Source organism: Aotus nancymaae, unplaced genomic scaffold (assembly GCF_030222135.1).
Source record: "Aotus nancymaae isolate 86718 unplaced genomic scaffold, 86718_ANA_hifiasm-v0.15.2.pri h1tg000059l, whole genome shotgun sequence".
NCBI lineage: Eukaryota > Metazoa > Chordata > Mammalia > Primates > Aotidae > Aotus > Aotus nancymaae.
The window spans coordinates 28,605,417-28,625,695 of NW_026988473.1; the positions used below are offsets into that span (position 1 = coordinate 28,605,417).

Genomic DNA, 20,279 nt, shown 5'->3' on the forward strand with positions numbered 1-20,279 from the left:
ACTTCTGCTTTCTGCATATGGCTAGCCAGTTTTCCCAACACCACTTACTGAAGAGGGAATCCTTTCCCCATTGCTTGTTTTTTTCAGGTTTGTCAAAGATCGGGTGGTTGTAGATATGTTGTGTCGCCTCCGACGCCTCTGTTCTGTTCCATTGGTCTATATCTCTGTTTTGGTACCAGTACCATGCTGTTTTGATTACTGTAGCCTTGTAGTAGAGTTTGATGTCCGGTAGTGTGATGCCTCCCGCTTTGTTCTTTTTGCTTAGAATTGACTTGGCTATGCGGGCTCTCTTTTGGTTCCATATGAAGTTTAAGGTGGTTTTTTCCAGTTCTGTGAGGAAGGTCATTGGTAGCTTGATGGGGATAGCGTTGAATCTGTAAACTACTTTGGGCAGTATGGCCATTTTCACGATATTAATTCTTCCTAACCATGAACATGGAATGTTTCTCCATCTGTTTGTGTCCTCTCTTATTTCGTTGAGCAGTGATTTGTAGTTCTCCTTGAAGAGGTCCTTTACGTTCCTTGTTAGTTGTATTCCTAGGTATTTTATTCTCTTTGTAGCAATTGTGAATGGCAGTTCGTTCTTGATTTGGCTCTCTTTAAGTCTGTTATTGGTGTATAGGAATGCTTGTGATTTTTGCACATTGATTTTGTATCCTGAGACTTTGCTGAAGTTGCTTATCAGTTTCAGGAGATTTTGGGCTGAGATGATAGGGTCTTCTAGATATACAATCATGTCGTCTGCAAATAGAGACAATTTGACTTCCTCCTTTCCTAATCGAATACCCTTTATTTCTTTTTCTTGCCTGATTGCTCTGGCTAGAACTTCCAGTACTATATTGAATAGGAGTGGTGAGAGAGGACATCCTTGTCTAGTGCCAGATTTCAAAGGGAATGCTTCCAGTTTTTGCCCATTCAGTAGGATATTGGCTGTCGGTTTATCATAAATAGCTTTTATTATTTTGAGATACGTTCCGTCGATACCTAGTTTATTGAGAGTTTTTAGCATAAAGGGCTGTTGAATTTTGTCGAAGGCCTTCTCTGCATCAATTGAGATAATCATGTGGTTTTTGTCTTTGGTTCTGTTTATGTGGTGAATTACATTTATAGACTTGCGTATATTGAACCAGCCTTGCATCCCCGGGATGAATCCTACTTGATCATGGTGGATAAGCTTTTTGATGTGCTGTTGTAATCGGCTTGCCAGTATTTTATTGAAGATTATTGCATCTATGTTCATCATGGATATTGGCCTGTAGTTTTCTTTTCTTGTTGAGTCTCTGCCGGGTTTTGGTATTAGGATGATGTTGGTCTCATAAAATGATTTGGGAAGGATTCCCTCTTTTTGGATTATTTGGAATAGTTTCAGTAGGAATGGTACCAGTTCCTCTTTGTATGTCTGGTAGAATTCGGCTGTGAAACCATCTGGGCCTGGGCTTTTTTTGGGTGGTAGGCTCTTAATTGCTGCCTCGACTTCAGACCTTGTTATTGGTCTATTCAGGGTTTCGACTTCTTCCTGGTTTAGGCATGGGAGGAGGCTACTGTCCAGGAATTTATCCATTTCTTCCAGGTTTTCTAATTTATGTGCATAGAGTTCTTTGTAATAGTCTCTGATGATGGTTTGAATTTCTGTGGCATCTGTGGTGATATCCCCTTTATCATTTTTTATTGCATCTATTTGGTTGTTCTCTCTTTTCTTTTTTATTAGTCTGGCTAGTGGTCTGTCTATTTTGTTGATCTTTTCAAAAAACCAGCTCCTGGATTTATTGATTTTTTGTAGGGTTTTTCGTGTCTCTATCTCCTTCAATTCTGCTTTGATCTTAGTTATTTCTTGTCTTCTGCTAGGTTTTGAGTTTTTTTGATCTTGCTCCTCTAGCTCTTTCAATTTTGACGATAGGGTGTCAATTTTAGTTCTCTCCTTTCTTCTCATGTAGGCACTTATTGCTATATATTTTCCTCTAGAGACTGCTTTAAATGTGTCCCAGAGATTCTGGTATGTGGTGTCTTCGTTCTTGTTGGTTTCGAAGAACATCTTTATTTCTGCCTTCATTTCAGTGTTTATCCAGTCAACATTCAGGAGAAAGTTGTTCAATTTCCATGAGGCTGTGCGGTTCTGGGTTGGCTTCTGAATTCTGAGTTCTAACTTGATTGCACTGTGGTCTGAGAGACTGTTTGTTATGGTTTCCGTTCTTTTGCATTTGCTGAGGAGTGATTTACTTCCAATTATGTGGTCAATTTTAGAGTAGGTGTGATGTGGTGCTGAGAAGAATGTATATTCTGTGGATTTGGGGTGGAGAGTTCTGTAAATGTCTATTAGGTTTGCTTGTTCCAGGTCTGAGTTCAAGTCCTGGATATCCTTATTAATTTTCTGTCTCGTTGATCTGTCTAATATTGACAATGGTGTGTTGAAGTCTCCCACTAGTAATGTGTGGGAGTCTAGGTCTCTTTTCAAGTCTTTAAGAACTTGCCTTATGTATCTGGGTGCTCCTGTATTAGGTGCATATATATTTAGGATCGTTAGCTCTTCTTGTTGCATTGATCCTTTTACCATTATGTAGTGTCCTTCTTTGTCTCTTTTGATCTTTGTTGCTTTAAAGTCTATTTTATCAGAGATGAGAATTGCAACTCCTGCTTTTTTTTGCTCTCCATTTGCTTGGTAAATCTTCCTCCATCCCTTTATTTTGAGCCTTTGTGTATCCTTGCATGTGAGGTGGGTTTCCTGGATACAGCACACTGATGGGTTTTGGCTTTTTATCCAATTTGCCAGTCTGTGTCTTTTGATTGGGGCATTTAGTCCATTTACATTTAGGGTTAATATTGTTATGTGTGAGTTTGCTCCTGTCATTTTGATGCTAGCTGGCTGTTTTGCCCATTGGTTGATGCAGATTCTTCATTGTGTTGCTGCTCTTTACCATTTCGTGCGTTTTTGGAGTGGCTGGTGCTGGTTGTTTTTTTCTATGTGTAGTGTCTCCTTCAGGAGCTCTTGTAAAGCTGGTCTGGTGGTGATGAAATCTGTGAGTACTTGCTTGTTCACAAAGGATTTTATTTTTCCTTCACTTATGAAGCTTAGTTTGGCTGGATATGAAATTCTGGGTTGAAAGTTCTTTTCTTTAAGGATGTTGAATATCGGCCCCCACTCTCTTCTGGCCTGTAGGGTTTCTGCTGAGAGATCTGCTGTGAGTCTGATGGGTTTCCCTTTGTGGGTAACCCGACCTTTCTCTCTGGCTGCCCTTAGTATTTTCTCCTTCATTTCAACCCTGGTGAATCTGATGATTATGTGCCTTGGGGTTGCTCTTCTAGAGGAATATCTTTGTGGTGTTCTCTGTATTTCCTGGACTTGAATATTGGCCTGCCTTGCTAGGTTGGGGAAGTTTTCCTGGATAATATCCTGAAGAGTGTTTTCCAGCTTGGATGCATTCTCTTTGTCATATTCAGGTACACCTATCAAACGTAGATTAGGTCTTTTCACGTAGTCCCATATTTCTTGTTGACTCTGTTCATTCCTTTTTACCTTGTTTTCTCTAATCTTCCCTTCTCATTTTATTTCATTGAGTTGATCTTCGACTTCTGATATCCTTTGTTCTGCTTGGTCAATTCTGCTGTTGAAACTTGTGCATGCTTTGCGAAGTTCTCGTGTTTTGTTTTTCAGCTCCATCAATTCACTCATATTCCTCTCTAAGTTGTCCATTCTCGTTAGCATTTCATCAAGTCTTTTTTCAAGGTTCTTAGTTTCTTTGCATTGGGTTAGAACATGTTCTTTTAGCTCACAGAAGTGTCTTATTATCCATTTTCTGAAAGCTGATTCTGTCATTTCATCACACTCATTCTCCATCCAGTCTTGTTCCCATGCTGGTGAGGAGTTATGTAGGAGGAGAGGTGTTCTGGTTTTGGGTGTTTTCATCCTTTTTGCCCTGGTTTCTTCCCATCTTTGTGGATTTATCTGCCTATTGACTTTGTAGTTGCTGTCTTTCTGATTCTGGTAATTTTAAGTCTGCAGCAGCTGAACTCATAAACCCCCTTTTCTTCCCCCCAGGTGTTCTGGCCCAGGGGGTTAGCGCTTTATGCTTTTCAGCTGTGTTGCTACCGTTTTCCCTGCCCACAAGGTGGCAGTCTAGTCACACTCAGCCTGCAGAGGCTTCGCTGAGCTGCTGTGGGCTCCGCCCAGCTTCCGTGTGAGCTTCCCTGCAGTCCTGTTTATATGGGTGTAGTTAGAACTGCTTCCGCTATGCTGGCCCGCCCCTGTAGTGATGGAGTCTCTATAGTGGCGGGTTGTCTTGGTTACGGCAAATTGCCCCGGGAACTGCAGGGTGTTTCCCGATGGAGGACGCCCCTCCCCCACAGAGCTGGACCGTCCCGGGTTCAGCCGTGTTTCCAGAGGGGCCCTCTTTGCCCGGTAATCTCTTGGCTTGCCTCCTTGCCTCAGCTCCCCTTGCTGGCCCAGAGGGGACACAGTCTCGTTCACTTTGCTCAAGGAGCCGCTGCTCCCCGCCCCCGGTACAGGCCGAGCGGCTGCTCTGGTCCAACCAGTGGCGCTGGGAACCCGTGGAGCTTCTCCGCCTGTGAATCTCCTGGTCTGTGGGCAGTTAAAATCCGCTTCCCTGTGTGCCGCTGCGTCAGCCGAAGCAGCGGCTCTGAGATTCGTGGCGCGCCCTTGCCCGGGGGTCTCTTGGCTTGGCTCCCTGCTTCAGCTCCCCTTGCTGGCTCAGAGGGAACTCTGTCTGTCTCACTCTGCATAAGAAGCCACTGCCCCCCGCCCCAGGGCATAGGCTGAGCGGCCACGCCGCTCAAACCAGCGGTGCTGGCGACCCGTGGGGCTTCTCCTCCTGTGAATCTCCTGGTCTGTGGGCAGTAAAAATCCGTCTGGAAATGCGGCGTCCACTCACCCTCTGCGCCTTCTCTCGGAGCTGCAATCCCGACTTCCTCCTAAGCGGCCATCTTGGATCAACCCAGTGTCTCGATTTCTATTTTAAAAGTCTGTGGGATTTTGATTGGCATTCAGTCTTCCAATTGATGAACATGGTATAGCTTCCATTTCTTTGGATATTTTTAAATCTCTCTCAGAAATGTTTTATAGAGTTTATCATATAGGTCTTGGAAATTTTATATTAAATTTATCCCTGAATATTTTATGTCTTGGGATCCTAATATAAACAGTCTTTAAAATTTTTATTTTTATAATTGTTCATTGCTTACATATGGAAGTATATTTTTTTGAGACAAGGTCTTACTGTGTTGTCCAGGCTGTACATGAACTTCTGGGCTCAAGTGATCCTCCTACTTCAGCCTCCTGGGTAGCTGGGATTACAGGGATGGACCGCCATGCCCAGTTTAGAAGTACAATTGGTTTTTGTATATTGACCTCACTTTAAAATTAATTTATTGTTATAATAGTTGTTTTCATTGAACTTTGGGGGTTTCTATAATATATGATAGTGTTGTTTGCAAGTTTAAGACAGTTTTACTTCTTTCTTTCTAAAGCTCTGTATGCTTTTTTTTCCCTCAATTTATGCACTAGCTAGGGCCCTCTAATCTATGTTGAATAACAATTGTGAGTGGGCATGCTTGCCTTGCTTCTCATCTTAAATGGAGACTATTTAGTTTTTCATCATGTCTTAATGTTTCAGTTTATACTCTTTATCAGTTTCAGAAAGTTTCCTTTTATACCTGAGCTTTTATCACAAATGAGTTTTTATCATGAACGGTCATTAAATTTTGTCAGATGCTTTTTCTGTATCTATTAAGATGATAGTTTTTTTCTTTATTATTTTTATATTAATTACATTAATTGATTTCCAGATGTTGAAATAACCTTGCATTTCTGGGGTAAACTTGAATTGGTCATAATATATTATCCTTTTTATATGTGGCTGGATTTAAATTGCTAGTGTTTTGTTAAGGATTTTGCATTGATGAAGAATGTGGATCTGTAAGTTTTGTTTGTTTTTTCTTTACAATCTTTGAACTGGTTTTTGTGTCGAGTAATACTGGTAAAATAAACTAATGTGGAATATATTCCTTTCAATGTATAGGGTTGGTATAATTTCTTTATCGAATATTAGGTCGAATTCACCAGTGGAGCTATGTGGACTTTCTTGGTTCGAATATTTTAAATAACAAATTCGGTACTATTTACAGTGCTATTCAGATTATCACTTATTATGTTGGTGTGCAGGAAAGAGTTAATATAGCAGCCCTGTGAATGCTGTACTTAGAAAGACCTGCTACTAAGGTTGGCCCCTGGCTGATGCCTAAAAACTTGAATTTTGGGAGGGTTCTCACCATTTCCTGACGAGAGTGGCTCGCTGTATTTAAACTGTTAGTATTCTGAACAACTGGTTTCTTTCTGGGATGCTAGAACTTTGGCACATGCTAGGTAGTGGGTACCTGCATGAACAGCACCCCTCCCACCTGCCAAAAATTTGGGCATTGAGTCTCTAATGAGCTTCCCTGGTAGACAACAATTCACATATGTTGTCACAATTCAGTGCTGCAGGAGTTAAGCTTGTCCTATGCGACTCTACTAGAAGATGAAGTCTGGATTTGGGTCTGGTTCCTCTGGACTGCAACTCATGTGCCTTTTCCTTTACCTATTTTTCTTTGTATTCTTTTCTCTATAATAAATCTTAGCCATATGTATGGATATATATTGATTCCTATGTGTCCTCCTAATGAATCTGATTTTGGTTGTTGTGGAACCACCAAAACAGTCAGTTTGGGTAATTTTTATCTTTCAAAGAGCTTGTCCTTTTCATAAGTTGTGAAATTTACTGGCTAGGGTTGCTCATAATATTATCTTATTATTATATTCCTCTAGGATCATAGTGATATCCCTCTGTCATTCTTAATATTAGTAACTTGTGGCTTCTCTCTTTTGCTGTCTTTTTTTCTTGATCGTTTTAGTTGATATTGGTAACTTGTATCTTCTCTCTCTCTCTTTTTGTTGATAATTTTAGTTAGAGGTTTTCAGTTTTATTGATCTTTTCAAAGAACCAGGTTTTGGGCTGGGTGTGGTGGTTCACACCTGTAATCTCATGACTTTGGGAGGCCAAGGTGGGTAAATCACCTGAGGTCAAGAGTTCGAGACCAGCCTGTCCAACATGGTGAAACTCCATCTCTACTAAAAATAGAAAAATTAGCCAGGCATGGTGGTGTGTACCTGTGGTCCCAGCTACTCTATACATAGATTTTTTCTTATTTTTTAATTTATTATACTTTAAGTTCTGGGGTACATATGCAGATCATGTAGGATTGTTACATAGGTATACACATGCCATGGTGGTTTACTGCATCCATTCCCCGTCATCTACATTAGGTATTTCTCCTAATGTTATCCCTCCCCAATCCCGCCATCCTTTGCTATCCCTCCCTTAGCTCTCCCACCCCCACAACAGGCCCTGGTGTGTAATGTTCCCTCCCTGTGTCCATTATTGATGGACATCTGGGTTGGTTCCATGTCTTTGCTATTGTAAACAGTGCTGCCATAAACATACGTGTGCCTGTATCTTTATAAAGGAATAATTTATATTCCTTTGGGGATACACCAGTAATGAAATTGCTGAGTCAAATGGTATTTCTGGTTCTAGATCCTTGAGGAATCGCCACACTGTCTTCCACAATGGTTGAACTAATTTACATTCCCACCAACAGTATAAAAGCATTCCTATTGCTTCACATCCTCTCCAGGATCTGTTGTTTCTTGACTTCTTCATAATCACTATTCTGACTGCCATGAGATAGTATCTCACTGTGGTTTTGATTTACATTTCTCTAATGATCAGTGATGTTGAACTTTTTTTCATATGTTTATTGGCCTTACATGTAAATGTCTTCTTTTGAGAAATGTCTGTTCATATCCTTTGCCCACTTTTTGATGTGTTTTTTTTCCTGTTTTAAATTTGTTTAAGTTCCTTGGAAATTCTGGATATTAGGCTCTTGTCAGATGGGTAGATTGCAAAAATTTTCTCCCATTCTGTAGGTTGCCTGTTTGCTCCGATGATAGTTTCTTTTGCTGTACAGATGCTCTTTAGTTTAATTAGATTCCATTTGTCAATTTTGGCTTTTGTTGCAATTGCTTTTGGTGATTTCATCATAAAATCTTTGCCCATGCCTATGTCCCAAATGGTGTTGCCTAGGTTTTCTTCTAGGGTTTTTATGGTTTTGGGTTTTAAATTTAAGTCTTTAATCCATCTTGAATTAATTTGTGTATCAGGTGTAAGGAAGGCGTCCAGTTTCAGTTTTCTGCATATGGCTAGCCAGTTTTCCCAGCACCATTTATTAAATAGTGTATCTTTTCCCCATTGCTTGTTTTTGTGAGGTTTGTCAAAGATCAGATGACTGTAGATGTGTGGTCTTATTTCTGAGGTCTCTATTCTGTTCCATTGGTCTATATGTCTGTTTTGGTACCAGTATCATGCTGTTTTTGTTACTGTAGCCTTGTAGTATAGTTTGAAGTCAGGTAGCATGGTGCCTCCAGCTTTGTTCTTTTTGCTTAGGATTGTCTTGGCTATACTGGCTTTTTGGTTCCATATGAATTTTAAAATAGTTTTTCTAATTCTGTGAAGAATGCCAGTGGTAGTTTGATGGGAAGAGCATTGAATCTGTAAATTACTTTGGGCAGTATGATCATTTTCACAATATTGATTCTTCCTCTCCATGAGCATGGAATGTTTTCCCATTTGTGTCCTCTCTTATTTCCTTGAGCAGTGGTTTGTAGTGCTTGAAGAGGTCCTTCATGTCCCTTGTTAACTGTATTCTTAGGTATTTTATTCTGTTTGTAGCAATTGTGAATGGTAGTTCATTCATGATTTGGCTCTCTGCTTGTCTATTGTTGGTATGTAGGAATGCTTGTTTTCTGCACATTTTGTCTTTACAGCATTTTTGTTGTAGATGAGAAAACAGCCTTACAGAGTTCAAATAATGTTGTAGGCAGCCTCTAACTCACTGCAAAAGAGCAATGAGTAATAGGCGATTCCCACCTCCTGTTACTCATTGCTCTTTTGTAAGCCCCTCCACTTGAGTGTGAGCTGTATTAATAACTTGGTTTTAATGAATGGAATGTAACAGAAGTGATACAGTGTCACTTCTGAGATTACGTTATAAGAAAACTGTGGTTTTTGTCTTGAGTGCATGTATGTTTATCCTTCTCCCACGCTCCCAACCATCATGAAAAGAAGTCTAAGCTATCCTATGAAGAGAGGCCCTGGATAATAAAAGGCCACCTGGAAGAGAATTTAGGCACCCCAGCCAACAGGTGGCACCAACTGCCAGAAATGTGAATGAGACTCTTCTAGTGCTAGTTAAGGCTTCAGATGATGGAGCTGTAGAGGATGGCTTGATTGGAACCTCAAGAGAGATGCTGAGTCAGAACCATCAAGCCAACCCACTCCTGGATTCTTGACTCATTGAAACTGGGATGTTTGCTGTTGTAAACCACTGAGTTTTGAGATAATTTGTTAAAGAGCAGTAACTACTATTAATACAAACTATCACAAGTTTCCTTCTAGGATTTCATAGCTAATAAATACTGAAACCAAGATTTGAGCTCATATTAATCCAATCCAAAGATTCTGGTAGCCACCATACTATTTTTCTCAATCTCTTTTACAATCTTCTCTTTCTTTGCCTCTCCCTTGGAGATTTTCATCAACATTTTATCCTTTATTTTCTTTTTCTCTCAAAATATACTCTCTGTAAGCAGTATATTTCTTCTCCTCCCCCTCTCCTTCTCTATCCCTTCCTCTCACCTCCTCCTCCTTCTCCTCCTCTTCTTCTTTTCCTCCTCCTCCTTCTGCTTATTCTCCTCCTTTTTCATCTCCTCCTCATTCTTCTCCTCCTTCTTCCTTCTTTCATCTTCCTTCTTCTTCTTCTTTCTTTAACAGGATCTCCCTCTGTCACCCAGCCTGGAGTACAGTGGCACAATCATAGCTCACTACAGCCTCAAACTCCTGAGATCAAGCATTCCTCCCACCCCAGCCTCTCAAGTAGCCAGGACTACAGGTGTGTGCCACCACACCCAGCTAATTTTAAATAATATTTTATAGAGATGGGGTCTTGTTATGTCATCCAGGCTGATCTCAAACTCCTGGCCTCAGGTAATCCTCTCGTCTCAGCCTCCCCAAACACTGGGATTACAGGCATGAACCATTTCTCCCGGTCCAACTGGTATATCTTTGGTTGTCATCTATCTGCCAATGATTTTCAAATCTACATTTATAGTGTTTATAGGCCAGTTTTCCCACACATCTAAAGGTGCATTAGAATCCTAAAAGAAAACTCGGCAAACACCATTCTGGATATCGGCCTTGGGAAAGAATTTATGACTAAGTTCTCAAAAGCAATTGCAACAAAAACAAAAATTGGCAAGTTGAACATAATTAAAGAGCTTCTGCACAGTAAAAGAAACTAACAACAGAGTAAATAGACAACCCATGCAAACTATGTATCTGACAAAGGTCTAATATCCAGAATCTGTAAGGAACTTAAAACAATTGAGCAAGCAAGAAACAACCTATTTAAAAAGTAGGGAAAAGACATGAACAGACACTTCTGAAAAGAAGACATATAAGCAGCCAATAAACATGAAAAAAATGCTCATCACTAATCATCAGAGGAATGCAAATCAATACCACAAAGAGGTAACATTTCACACCAGTTGGAATGACAAAAGATCAAAAAAGAGGCTGGGCACAGTGGCTCATGCCAGTAATCCCAGCACTTTGGGAGGCCAAGACAAGTGGATCATCTGAGGTCAGGAATTCAAGACCAGCTTGGCCAAGAAGGTGAAACCCCACCTCTATTAAAAGTACAAAAATTAGCTGGGTGCAACAACACGTTCCTGTAATCCCAGCTACTCGGGAGTCTGAGGCAGGAGAATCGCTTGAACTCATGAGGCAGAGGTTGCAGTGAGCTGAGATCACACCATTGTACTCCAGCCTGGGTGACAGAATGAGACTCCGTCAAAAAAAAAAAAAAGTCAAAAAGCAACAGATGCCAGTGAGGCTGCAGAGAAAAGGGAAAGCTTATATGCTGTTGGTAGGAGGGTAAATTAGTTCAGCCACTGTGGGAAGGTTGCTCAAAGAACTTCAAACAGAACTGTCATTTGACCCAGCAATTTTACTGGGTATACAGTCAAAAGAAAAGAAATCGCTCTACCAAAAAGACACATGTACTTTTATATGCATTGCAGTGCTGTTCACAACAGCAAAGACATGGAATCAACCTAGGTTCCCATCAACAGTGGATTGGATAAAGAAAATGTGGTACATATACACCATGGAATACTACACAGCCAAAAAAGAATGCAATCATGTCCTTTGCAGCAACATGGATGAAGCTGGAAGCCATTATCCTAAGCAAATTAACATGAGAACAGAAAACCAGGCCAGGCGCGGTGGCTCATGCCTGTAATCCCAGCACTTTGTGGGGGCAAGTCAGGTGGCTCTGAGGTCAAGAGTTTGAGACCAGCTTGGCCAACACAATGAAACCCTGTCTCTACTAAAAATACAAAAATTAGCTGGGCTTGGTGGCGAGAGCCTGTGATCCCAGCTACTCAGGAGGCTGAGGCAGGAGAATCGCTTCAACCTGGGAGGTGGAGGTTGCAGTGAGCCAAAATTTGCACTCCAGCCTGGGTGACAGACCAAGACTCCATCTGGGTGGGTTGGAGGGGGGAAGAACAAAAACCAAATACCAATTTTCTTATAAGCTGGAACTAAACATTGGGTACTCATGAACATAAAGATAGCAACAGTAGATCCAGGGAATTACTAGGAGAGGTAGGGAGGGAAGGAGACAACAGTTGAAAAACTACTGGGTACTATGCCTACTACCTGGGTGATGGGATCAGTCATACCCCAAACCTCATAGCCATGCAACCAACCTGGACATGTACACCCTTAATCTAAAATAAAAGTTGGAATTATTTAAAGGCAAAAGTAATAAATACAGGTTCATTAGATGTCACCACTTCAGTGTATTACTAACTCTTCAAACTCAGCAGGTTCAACCTGAACTCATGATATTTTCCTTCAAATCTACTACTACTCCTGTTTTCTTGTTCAAGGAATGCCACCCACACAGTCAACTACTTACCTAATCTGAACTCCAGGAGTCAATCTTGACTCACCTTCTCTCTCAGCCTTCACATCCAATAATTGACCGAGTCCTATTAACTTTAGTTCCATAAATCACCAATCTGTTCACAGCTCTTCATCTCTACTGATATCACCTGGACTACTGTGGCATTATCCTGATGTATCTATCTGCCCCATGTGTTCCCTCCCTTTACTTTAGTGTTTTTCAGACTTCTAGGTGCAACCTGTCAGTGGTTCATGGAAATTAGTTTGGTGGTTTGTGACCAGAATTCTTCTAAAAATGAAATGAAATAGCATAGAAAATATTAGAGAGTGTAATAATAGGTACTGTTTAGTGTGCTTATTAAGTTATAACACATATTTTTCATTGCTGGTTTCCATCAATAAAGTTTAGAAAACATTAGTTCATTTTTTTGTATTGTAGCCAAAATGGTCTTTCCAGTCGGATCATGTTATTCATTCCCTGTTTTAAATCCTTTGGTGACTTAGCAGTGTCTTCCTGGTAGAGTTGAAACTCCTTAACATGCTGTGTTAGGCCCTTAATGACCTAGGCCCAGCTTACCTCAAGCCTCACTTCTCTTCATTCTTCTCCCTCTATGTAAGCTCTAGCCAAATGAAATGACTTATAGTTCCATGAATATATTCGTAATCTTACTTGTTCTCAGGCATCATTATATGCCATTTATTCTTTCTGGAGTGCCTCCTTATCCCCATCTATGACTCCATATCATACTTTAGGTATGTTTAGCTAACACCTTCTCCAAGAAACTTTCCTTGACTCCCCAAAGCAGGGACAGGAATATTCCTGTATGTGCCAATAGTAACCTGTATTTATCCCTATCAGAACACTACATTTTATTAAAGTTGCCTATTATTTATTTTCTTATCTTCATACCAAACTGTAAGTTTTTCGAGGATAGGGACTGTATTTTGTTCATCATTGTATCCCAAAGCCTAGTACAGTGCTTCACATGTAACGTGTGCTCAATATATAGGGGAAGAAAAGTCATGTTGGAATGATTGGCTGTTTTAAGGATATATAAAAATACTGCTTCACCTAGCATGGTGGTGAGCACCTGTATTCCCAGTTACTTAGGAGGCTGAGGCAGGAGGATAGTGTGGGTTCAGAATTTTGAGGCTTGCTGTGCACTGTGATTGCACCTGTGAATAGGCACTGCACTGTATCCTGGACAACATAGCAAGACCTCTTTAAAAAATGAACTACTCAAAACAGTTTGCTTGCCGTGTCTATCTTGTCTTTAATAATGGGTGGTTCTTCTATTACACATAACATTTGGTATTATATAATAATGTGGTATGCATGTTTGAAAATCTATAAAGGTCTCAATTTTGCTTAAATATGATAGAGTATATAAAATGAATGTAAAGGGATATTGTTATAAAGAGTATGATATATTAAACTTACTAAAAAATCATTTGGTTTCAAACAAATTGCTGAATGGTTGAACTGAAACACAGATTCCACATTTATCACATTTGCTCAGATGTTTTATACGTTTATAAACAATGTTTTTAAAAGACTCTCTTCCATTTTATACTAGAACGTTCCAGAAGTAAACAATGAAAACAGTGAAATGTCAACTGAAAAACCAGAAAACACAATTATACAGAAATATAATACTGAGCAAGAAATAAGGGAAGAAAATACGGAGAATTTTTGTTCAGATACTGAATATAGAGGAAAAGAGGAAAAGAAAGAAGGCTCATTTATGGAGGAAATCATTATAGAAGGTAACCTTAAAATTATATTGGTATTTTCTAATTTGTTTGTTGATGTTCATAGTAAATATTTTTGGGAAAATTATTCTGCCTCCCCTCTTTATGACTTATTCCTTGTCTTTTTGCATTCTGGTTTCTGCCTTCACTGTTTTGCTGAGAATGTTCTTGGAGTCACCAGTAACCTTCTGATGACCAGACCTAGGGCATTTTTCTTAATTCAGATAAGCTTTCTGCAACCATTGGAATACTTTATTCTTCCATTTTTAAAAAGCATTATTTAAAGATGATACTGATTGGAGGTGTTCAAACCTAGGCTAAACAACCACTTGGTGGAGATGTTGTAGAGAGAATGATTGGACTTTTAAAAAGTCCTTCAAAAACCTGAAATTTATATTCTAGATGAACTATACTAAAAAGTTGAGATCTTTGTTAGAATATAGATTTCAATATAGAATATTGATTAAGTAGATATTTTATACACTTGTCCAAAACTATTCCAGAATTTAAAAATACTCACTGGGTAATGAATAAAAGTGATGACTGTCAGTCTTGAAGAAGCCAGCTAGCAATTTCTGGATACTACTGGATCTGGGTAGTAATAGAAATTAGAGTGTAACCTCTTAGATAAATTAATTTTTATCAGTTCTGTGTTTATGTGGAATTGTAGTGTATGTCCTAAATGAAGCAGATAGACTAGAAAAATAAAACGTTTTGTAATACCTCAACTTCCCCTTTTTAAAACCAAAAATACTTTGCTGTTATGAAATTAAAGTTTAATATGGGTACAGCCAAATATTTAGCATGCTAAAGATATGCTCATTATAATAAAGGGAACCAAATATTTAGGTAATATTGATGTCATTAAGTTTGTAAAATTATTGACCAATGAAATATTTAAGGTGAAATATGTTTTTATAAAAATAGGTGATAAGTTTTATGAAATCAGGCTTTAGTGTATAATGTAAAATTTTACTGCGTTCCCATCATGACAGATTTACAGCTTTTTGAAAAAAGCTTCAAGAATGAAGTTGATACTATTGTATCTCAGGATGAAAATCAAAGTGAAATCTCCTTAAGCAAAACCCTCTGCTTAGATAAAGAAGTAATTAGTCAAGGACAAACCTCAAATGTTATGGACAACAGAAAATCAGTTGCTACAGAAATAAAAGACAAGATGTGCTTGGAAAAAGACAATGGACGTACAGAATTAAAATCACCAAATAATCCTTTTTTAGTGTTAGATACAGCGATAACAGAAAAAATACATCTAGAAAGAACTGAAGGATTAAATGTTCACCATACAGATGTACATCTGGAGGCTGAAAATAAAAAAACATCATTTAACAGTATTTTAAATGAGACAGCACACAATACATATAATAATAAAGATGTTTCTGAAAACGAACCATTCAAACAATTCAGATTGCTTCCAGGGACTCGAGAACCTGCTATAGAGAAGGAAATTCCAAATAGTGACCAAACCAAAGCAGATTTGGATTCATCTCTAGATATAAAAAAAAATCCTGTTCCATGTCAGAAACATAGTTTACAGACTTCAAGTAATGTTATGTTAGATGATGAACAATGTAAAATAAAACAAATACAACTGTTAATTAAAAAAAGTGAGTGCAGCATATTACCTTCTAAACAAACTTCAGATTTTCTGCAAGTCTGCAATGATACTTCAGAGAAGCCTGAACTAACTGTTCCCTGTGATACAGTAATCAATCACCATGTTTCATCTGCTGCTTTTAGTGATAATTCAAAAGTACTTCTTAAGAACTCAGATAAAAATGTTAGTAGTATGCCTATGTTGATGAAACCCAGCTCAAGCACTGGGGCAAAAACTATGTGTAAAAATATGAGTGATATGCAAAACAGTCAATTTAATAACTGTTTGGGATATTTAGAAAACAATAATGTGAACATTTCCCATCTTCATCTTAACAATGAGAATAGTCATGCTTCACAAGCCAAAGATGTGAAAACTGCTGTTCACATGAAAACCTGCACAGAAATACAGTTTTCCAATAAAGAGAATCACATTGATGAGAATCAGGTAACTGAAGCCACAAAAAATGACCTCTTCCTTTTTGTGAGCATTAATGAAAGACAGCATACATTGTTAAATAATACGGAGAAAACAGAGTCATTAAATGACATCGTTTCAGGAAAAATGTTCAGTGAAGGACAGCTGGAGGAATCACATTCATTTCACATAAAGCCATCTGGAGATTTAGTAAACAGAAGCGGAAGGTCAACCTTTGATCTTTCAACTTCAGATAACAAAACTGAGAAAACTCCAGTATACATGAATTTTTCAGCCCCCGGTCCTTGGTCAAAAGTAAATCACATTGAAAGTCAAACAGCAAGCAGTTCAACCCCTAGCATTTCTTTGTTGCTGAAGGAGAGACCACTAGATCCATCAGAAAACAAAAAGATCATTTCCGTGGCTCTTTGTAAAAATACTGCTGCGGATGTCAGAAAGGATATTGGACCAGGTAAGAAAATAATGTTTTAATTCTTAAAATGTTTTTCTACTTACTCTTGATAAATGTTTACAATCATATTGTTAAATTTTGTTTTAAAGTTTGTTTTCATTCAGGAATAGCAAAACCAACAGATGTGGGTCATTATTTTAAATTAGGAACAACTACTTAATATGATTCTCTTGTTTTTTAACTTTTAGAGCAAATGCAGTGAAGTAGTTAAGGCTTCTGCCAAGTGTGCATATTTATTGCTCTTCTTTCTATACGCTCATCATTCATCCTTAAAAACTTCCTTCCCTCAGAACATTTTAGTTTCTCTCCTGTGTTGTCTTTCTTTGCCCAATTTCTCTCCCTTTCCTTAGTTTTTCTATTTTTATCTGTCCCTTCATCCATACCACAAATCCGGCTCTTCCTTCTGTTTCATAAGTAATAGTGAAACATAACATCAGTGTATTTCCTATGACCAGTATTTGTCAGTTTAAAACACTTTAAATTGAATCCCTTAACATATATTAATGCATTCAGATGTTAAAGAGAAGAGAGGGATTTTTCTGTTCTTAAAAACTGCCTAGGCCAGGCCTGGTGGCTCACGCCTGTAATCCTAGCAGTTTGGGAGGCTGAGGCAGGTGGATCTTGAGGTCAGGAGATCAAGACCATCCTGGCTAACACGGTGAAACCCCATCTCTACTAAAAATACAAAAAATTAGCCAGGTGTGGTAGCATGCGCCTGTAGTCCCAGCTACTAGGGAGGCTGAGGCAGGAGAATCGCTTGAACCCAGGAGGCGGAGGTTACAATGAGCCAAGATTGTGTCACTGCACTACAGCCTGGGCAACAGAGCGAGACTCCGTCTCAAAAAATAAAAATTAAAAAAAAAACAACTTTGCCACATGAAAATGACATAATGTCCAAGCTTTATTTTAGGATACTCTGGAAAAAAGTAGGGGGAGAAGTAAATGGATGAAATACATATGACTTAATATGGATGGGTACTGAAGTACATGGCTATGTTTTTGTTTTATTTTGTTTTTTGTTTTGTTTTGAGATAGGGTCTCGCCTGTTGCCCCGCCTGGAGTGCAGTGGCATGATCATAGTTCACTGCAAGTTTGACCTCCCAGACTGAAGGAATCCTCCCGCCTCAGCCTCCTGAGCAGCTGGGGGTACAGACATGCCACTGCACCCAGCTAATTTTTAAAATTTTTGGTAGAGACAGGTCTCAATTTGTTGCCCAGGCTGGTTTTGAATTTCCAGGCTCAAGTTATCCTCCTGCCTCAGCTTCCCAAATTGCTGGGAGCCACCATATCTGACCTGGAAATTTTTCACAAAAGTATTTAAAAATAAAAACATGCTATATATCATGAATTGGTGCTGTATGAATGTAAATTGAAAATAAAAAGCAGTAGTTTAAGAAGTATGATCATGAGGAAAATGGTGTTTTTATTTTCAGGATAGCATGTTTTCTTTTCTGTTCTGTTTTTGTTTTTTTTTTTTGAGATGGAGTCTCACTCTGTCGCAAGGCTGGAGTGCAGTGGCATCCTCAGCTCACTGCAACCTCCACCTCCTGAGTTCAAGCAATTCTTCTGCCTCAGCCTCCCAAGTAGCTCAGACTATAGGTGCATGCCACACGCCCAGCTAATTTTTGTATTTTTAGTAGAGATGGGGTTTCACCATGTTGGCCAGGAAGGTCTCAATATCTTGACCTCGTGATTTTCCTGCCTCAGCCTCCCAAAGTGCTGGGATTACAGGTGTGAGCCACCACACCCAGCCAGCATGTTTTCTTTTAATAGCAATCTCATAGTCAAAAGTTGCTGAGGTTGTTAAGGACATTCTTAGATTTTAAGGGAACTTTGTGGGTTTAACATTGTGCACTTAGACACCTTAAAGAGATGTAGATTCCAAGAAAAGCTTTTATATGACCCTCAGATTTAACAGGCTTCTTTTAAAAAGGAAATTGAGAAAAATTTAAAAGAGAATATTTGGTGATTAAAAACAAAAACATCTGTTTACTAGCATCATTGGGAAATAATGCAGGCAAAAATCATATAACCAAAACACTGTGTAACCCCATTTCCCAAACTAATTTTTCAATGTTCCATAATATATTATTTAAGATTCCATTAACTTTTAGTTAGGTACTGCTTTAGGTGCTCGTCTAAAAATCTATCTACCATTTTTTCTGAAGTCCTTTCTTGTAAGTTAAATTTCGTTGATATATTATAAAGGGTGGTATCTAAAATTCGGTAGAAATTCAACCGTGAAATCCTCTTAAATAAGCCATCAGTATCTTTTAACCTATATAATTTGCATATTTCTCTCTAACTCATTTCTATCAACTTATTAAAGCCGAATGTGACCCCTTCTAAACAGCCCTTTGTTGGACTTCTCACTGTGGCCAATTTCTTTAAATAGTTTATAAATGTGGTCTCTGGTCGTAACTTTTTCCCTTAATTTGAGTTGGCAAAATATTCACTATATAAATGCTTACATGTGTGGGCAATACAGTAACCAGGGGAATAATGATAATACTGTATGAGTTACTTTGTTTTAGAAGGTATTTATACCATTTCTTTCACTCCTTTTAATGTGGAATTATAGTAATCAGGTTTTAGAAAGTAGCAATAATAAAATCTTGGTTTCTGAAATGAAATCCCTGATATAAGAGCAAAGTCTTGGAAAACTGCAAAATATTCAACATAAAAATAGAAATTGTTGCTTGTTAAATACAAAAGCATAGGATCAGAAACAAGTTTAGTCACTAAAATGAGTACCTAGAAAAAAAACTCAGTTCTGCCATTTCCTCTTTGTCAATCAGATAATACCAGCATTAACAGAGTTGCTGACACTTTGAATAACTGGAGTATCCATCCAGATCCCAAGGGAGAACCCAGTGAAGAGAAGAATGCAATTGCAAAGACTTTTTATGATTCTTCTTTTCCCACAGAACATGTAAGTCAATTAAAAATATTGCCAAGCAGACCTTAGTGAGCTAATTCTACAGATATGTGTAGAACTGTACGCATCTGGATGCTTTAAGACCTAACTGATCTCCAAAATAATATCAAGAGGGCAACGTGGCACCATTTTTCACAATTAAGGTTGATAGAAAACAGCAGGAAAAAGTCACAGTGTATAAATCAAATAGATACAATCCAGCCTGTTTTGGGAGGGAGAGTGTGAGGCATCGGATTATATACTTCTATTTTTTACTCATCTAAATTTGGAAAAGTGGTATTTAAGCATTTAAAACTTTATGTTAATACAAGATGATGTCTAAAAGTAAGCTAATCAAGTCTAATTATTTTTAATAATGCTTGTTAATTTACATTACTTTTGGAAATTGAGATGGAAAGAACCGAAAACTCAGAATATGTGTGAAAGGATCAAGTATCCATGTGATACTGTATGGATGTATGTATTAAGCAAAGTATTTGTAGAAATTATATGACTTCCTGGAGTCAATCTGTCATAAGGAAAGCAACTAACTATAGCAGGAAGGTTATCTGATTAAATGTGTAAGTTTTATATCATAGTGTGTAGAACTTTAGCAAGGAAAAGGTTGCAGTGTTCAAAGTCTATTAAACAACTTTAACACATACAAAATATTATAGTATTAACACATCCTTAACAAATAACAGCTTTAGCAATGCATTTTATTTTCATTTCTAAATAGAAACCTCAAGTTAGATAGTATAACTCTTTTGGGAGAGTTGAGACAAAGTCAGGAACTACCCTTGATATGGTTTAGCTTTGTCCCCACCCAAAGCTCATCTTGAATTGTCACTCCCAACAATTCCCAAGTGTCATGGGAGGAATCTGGTGGGAGGAATTGAATCATGGGGGTGGGTCTTTCCTGTGCTATTCGCATGATAGTGAGTAAGTCTCACAAGATCTGATGGTTTTAAAAATGGGAATTTCCCTGTGCAAGCTCTCTTCTCTCTTGCTGCTGCCATTTAAGAATTGCCT

General features: G+C 38.5%; 1 protein-coding gene across 1 annotated transcript in view; it reads left to right on the top strand.

The window, feature by feature from the left end:
• CCDC73 (coiled-coil domain containing 73) overlaps positions 1-20,279 on the top strand; it is a 162,219-nt gene that overhangs the window by 134,909 nt on the left and 7,031 nt on the right. The window contains exons 15-17 of the mRNA XM_064365053.1: positions 13,652-13,841; positions 14,822-16,330; positions 19,129-19,262. Coding sequence (XP_064221123.1) covers positions 13,652-13,841; positions 14,822-16,330; positions 19,129-19,262 — 1,833 coding nt within the window. The remainder of the gene's footprint in view (positions 1-13,651; positions 13,842-14,821; positions 16,331-19,128; positions 19,263-20,279) is intronic.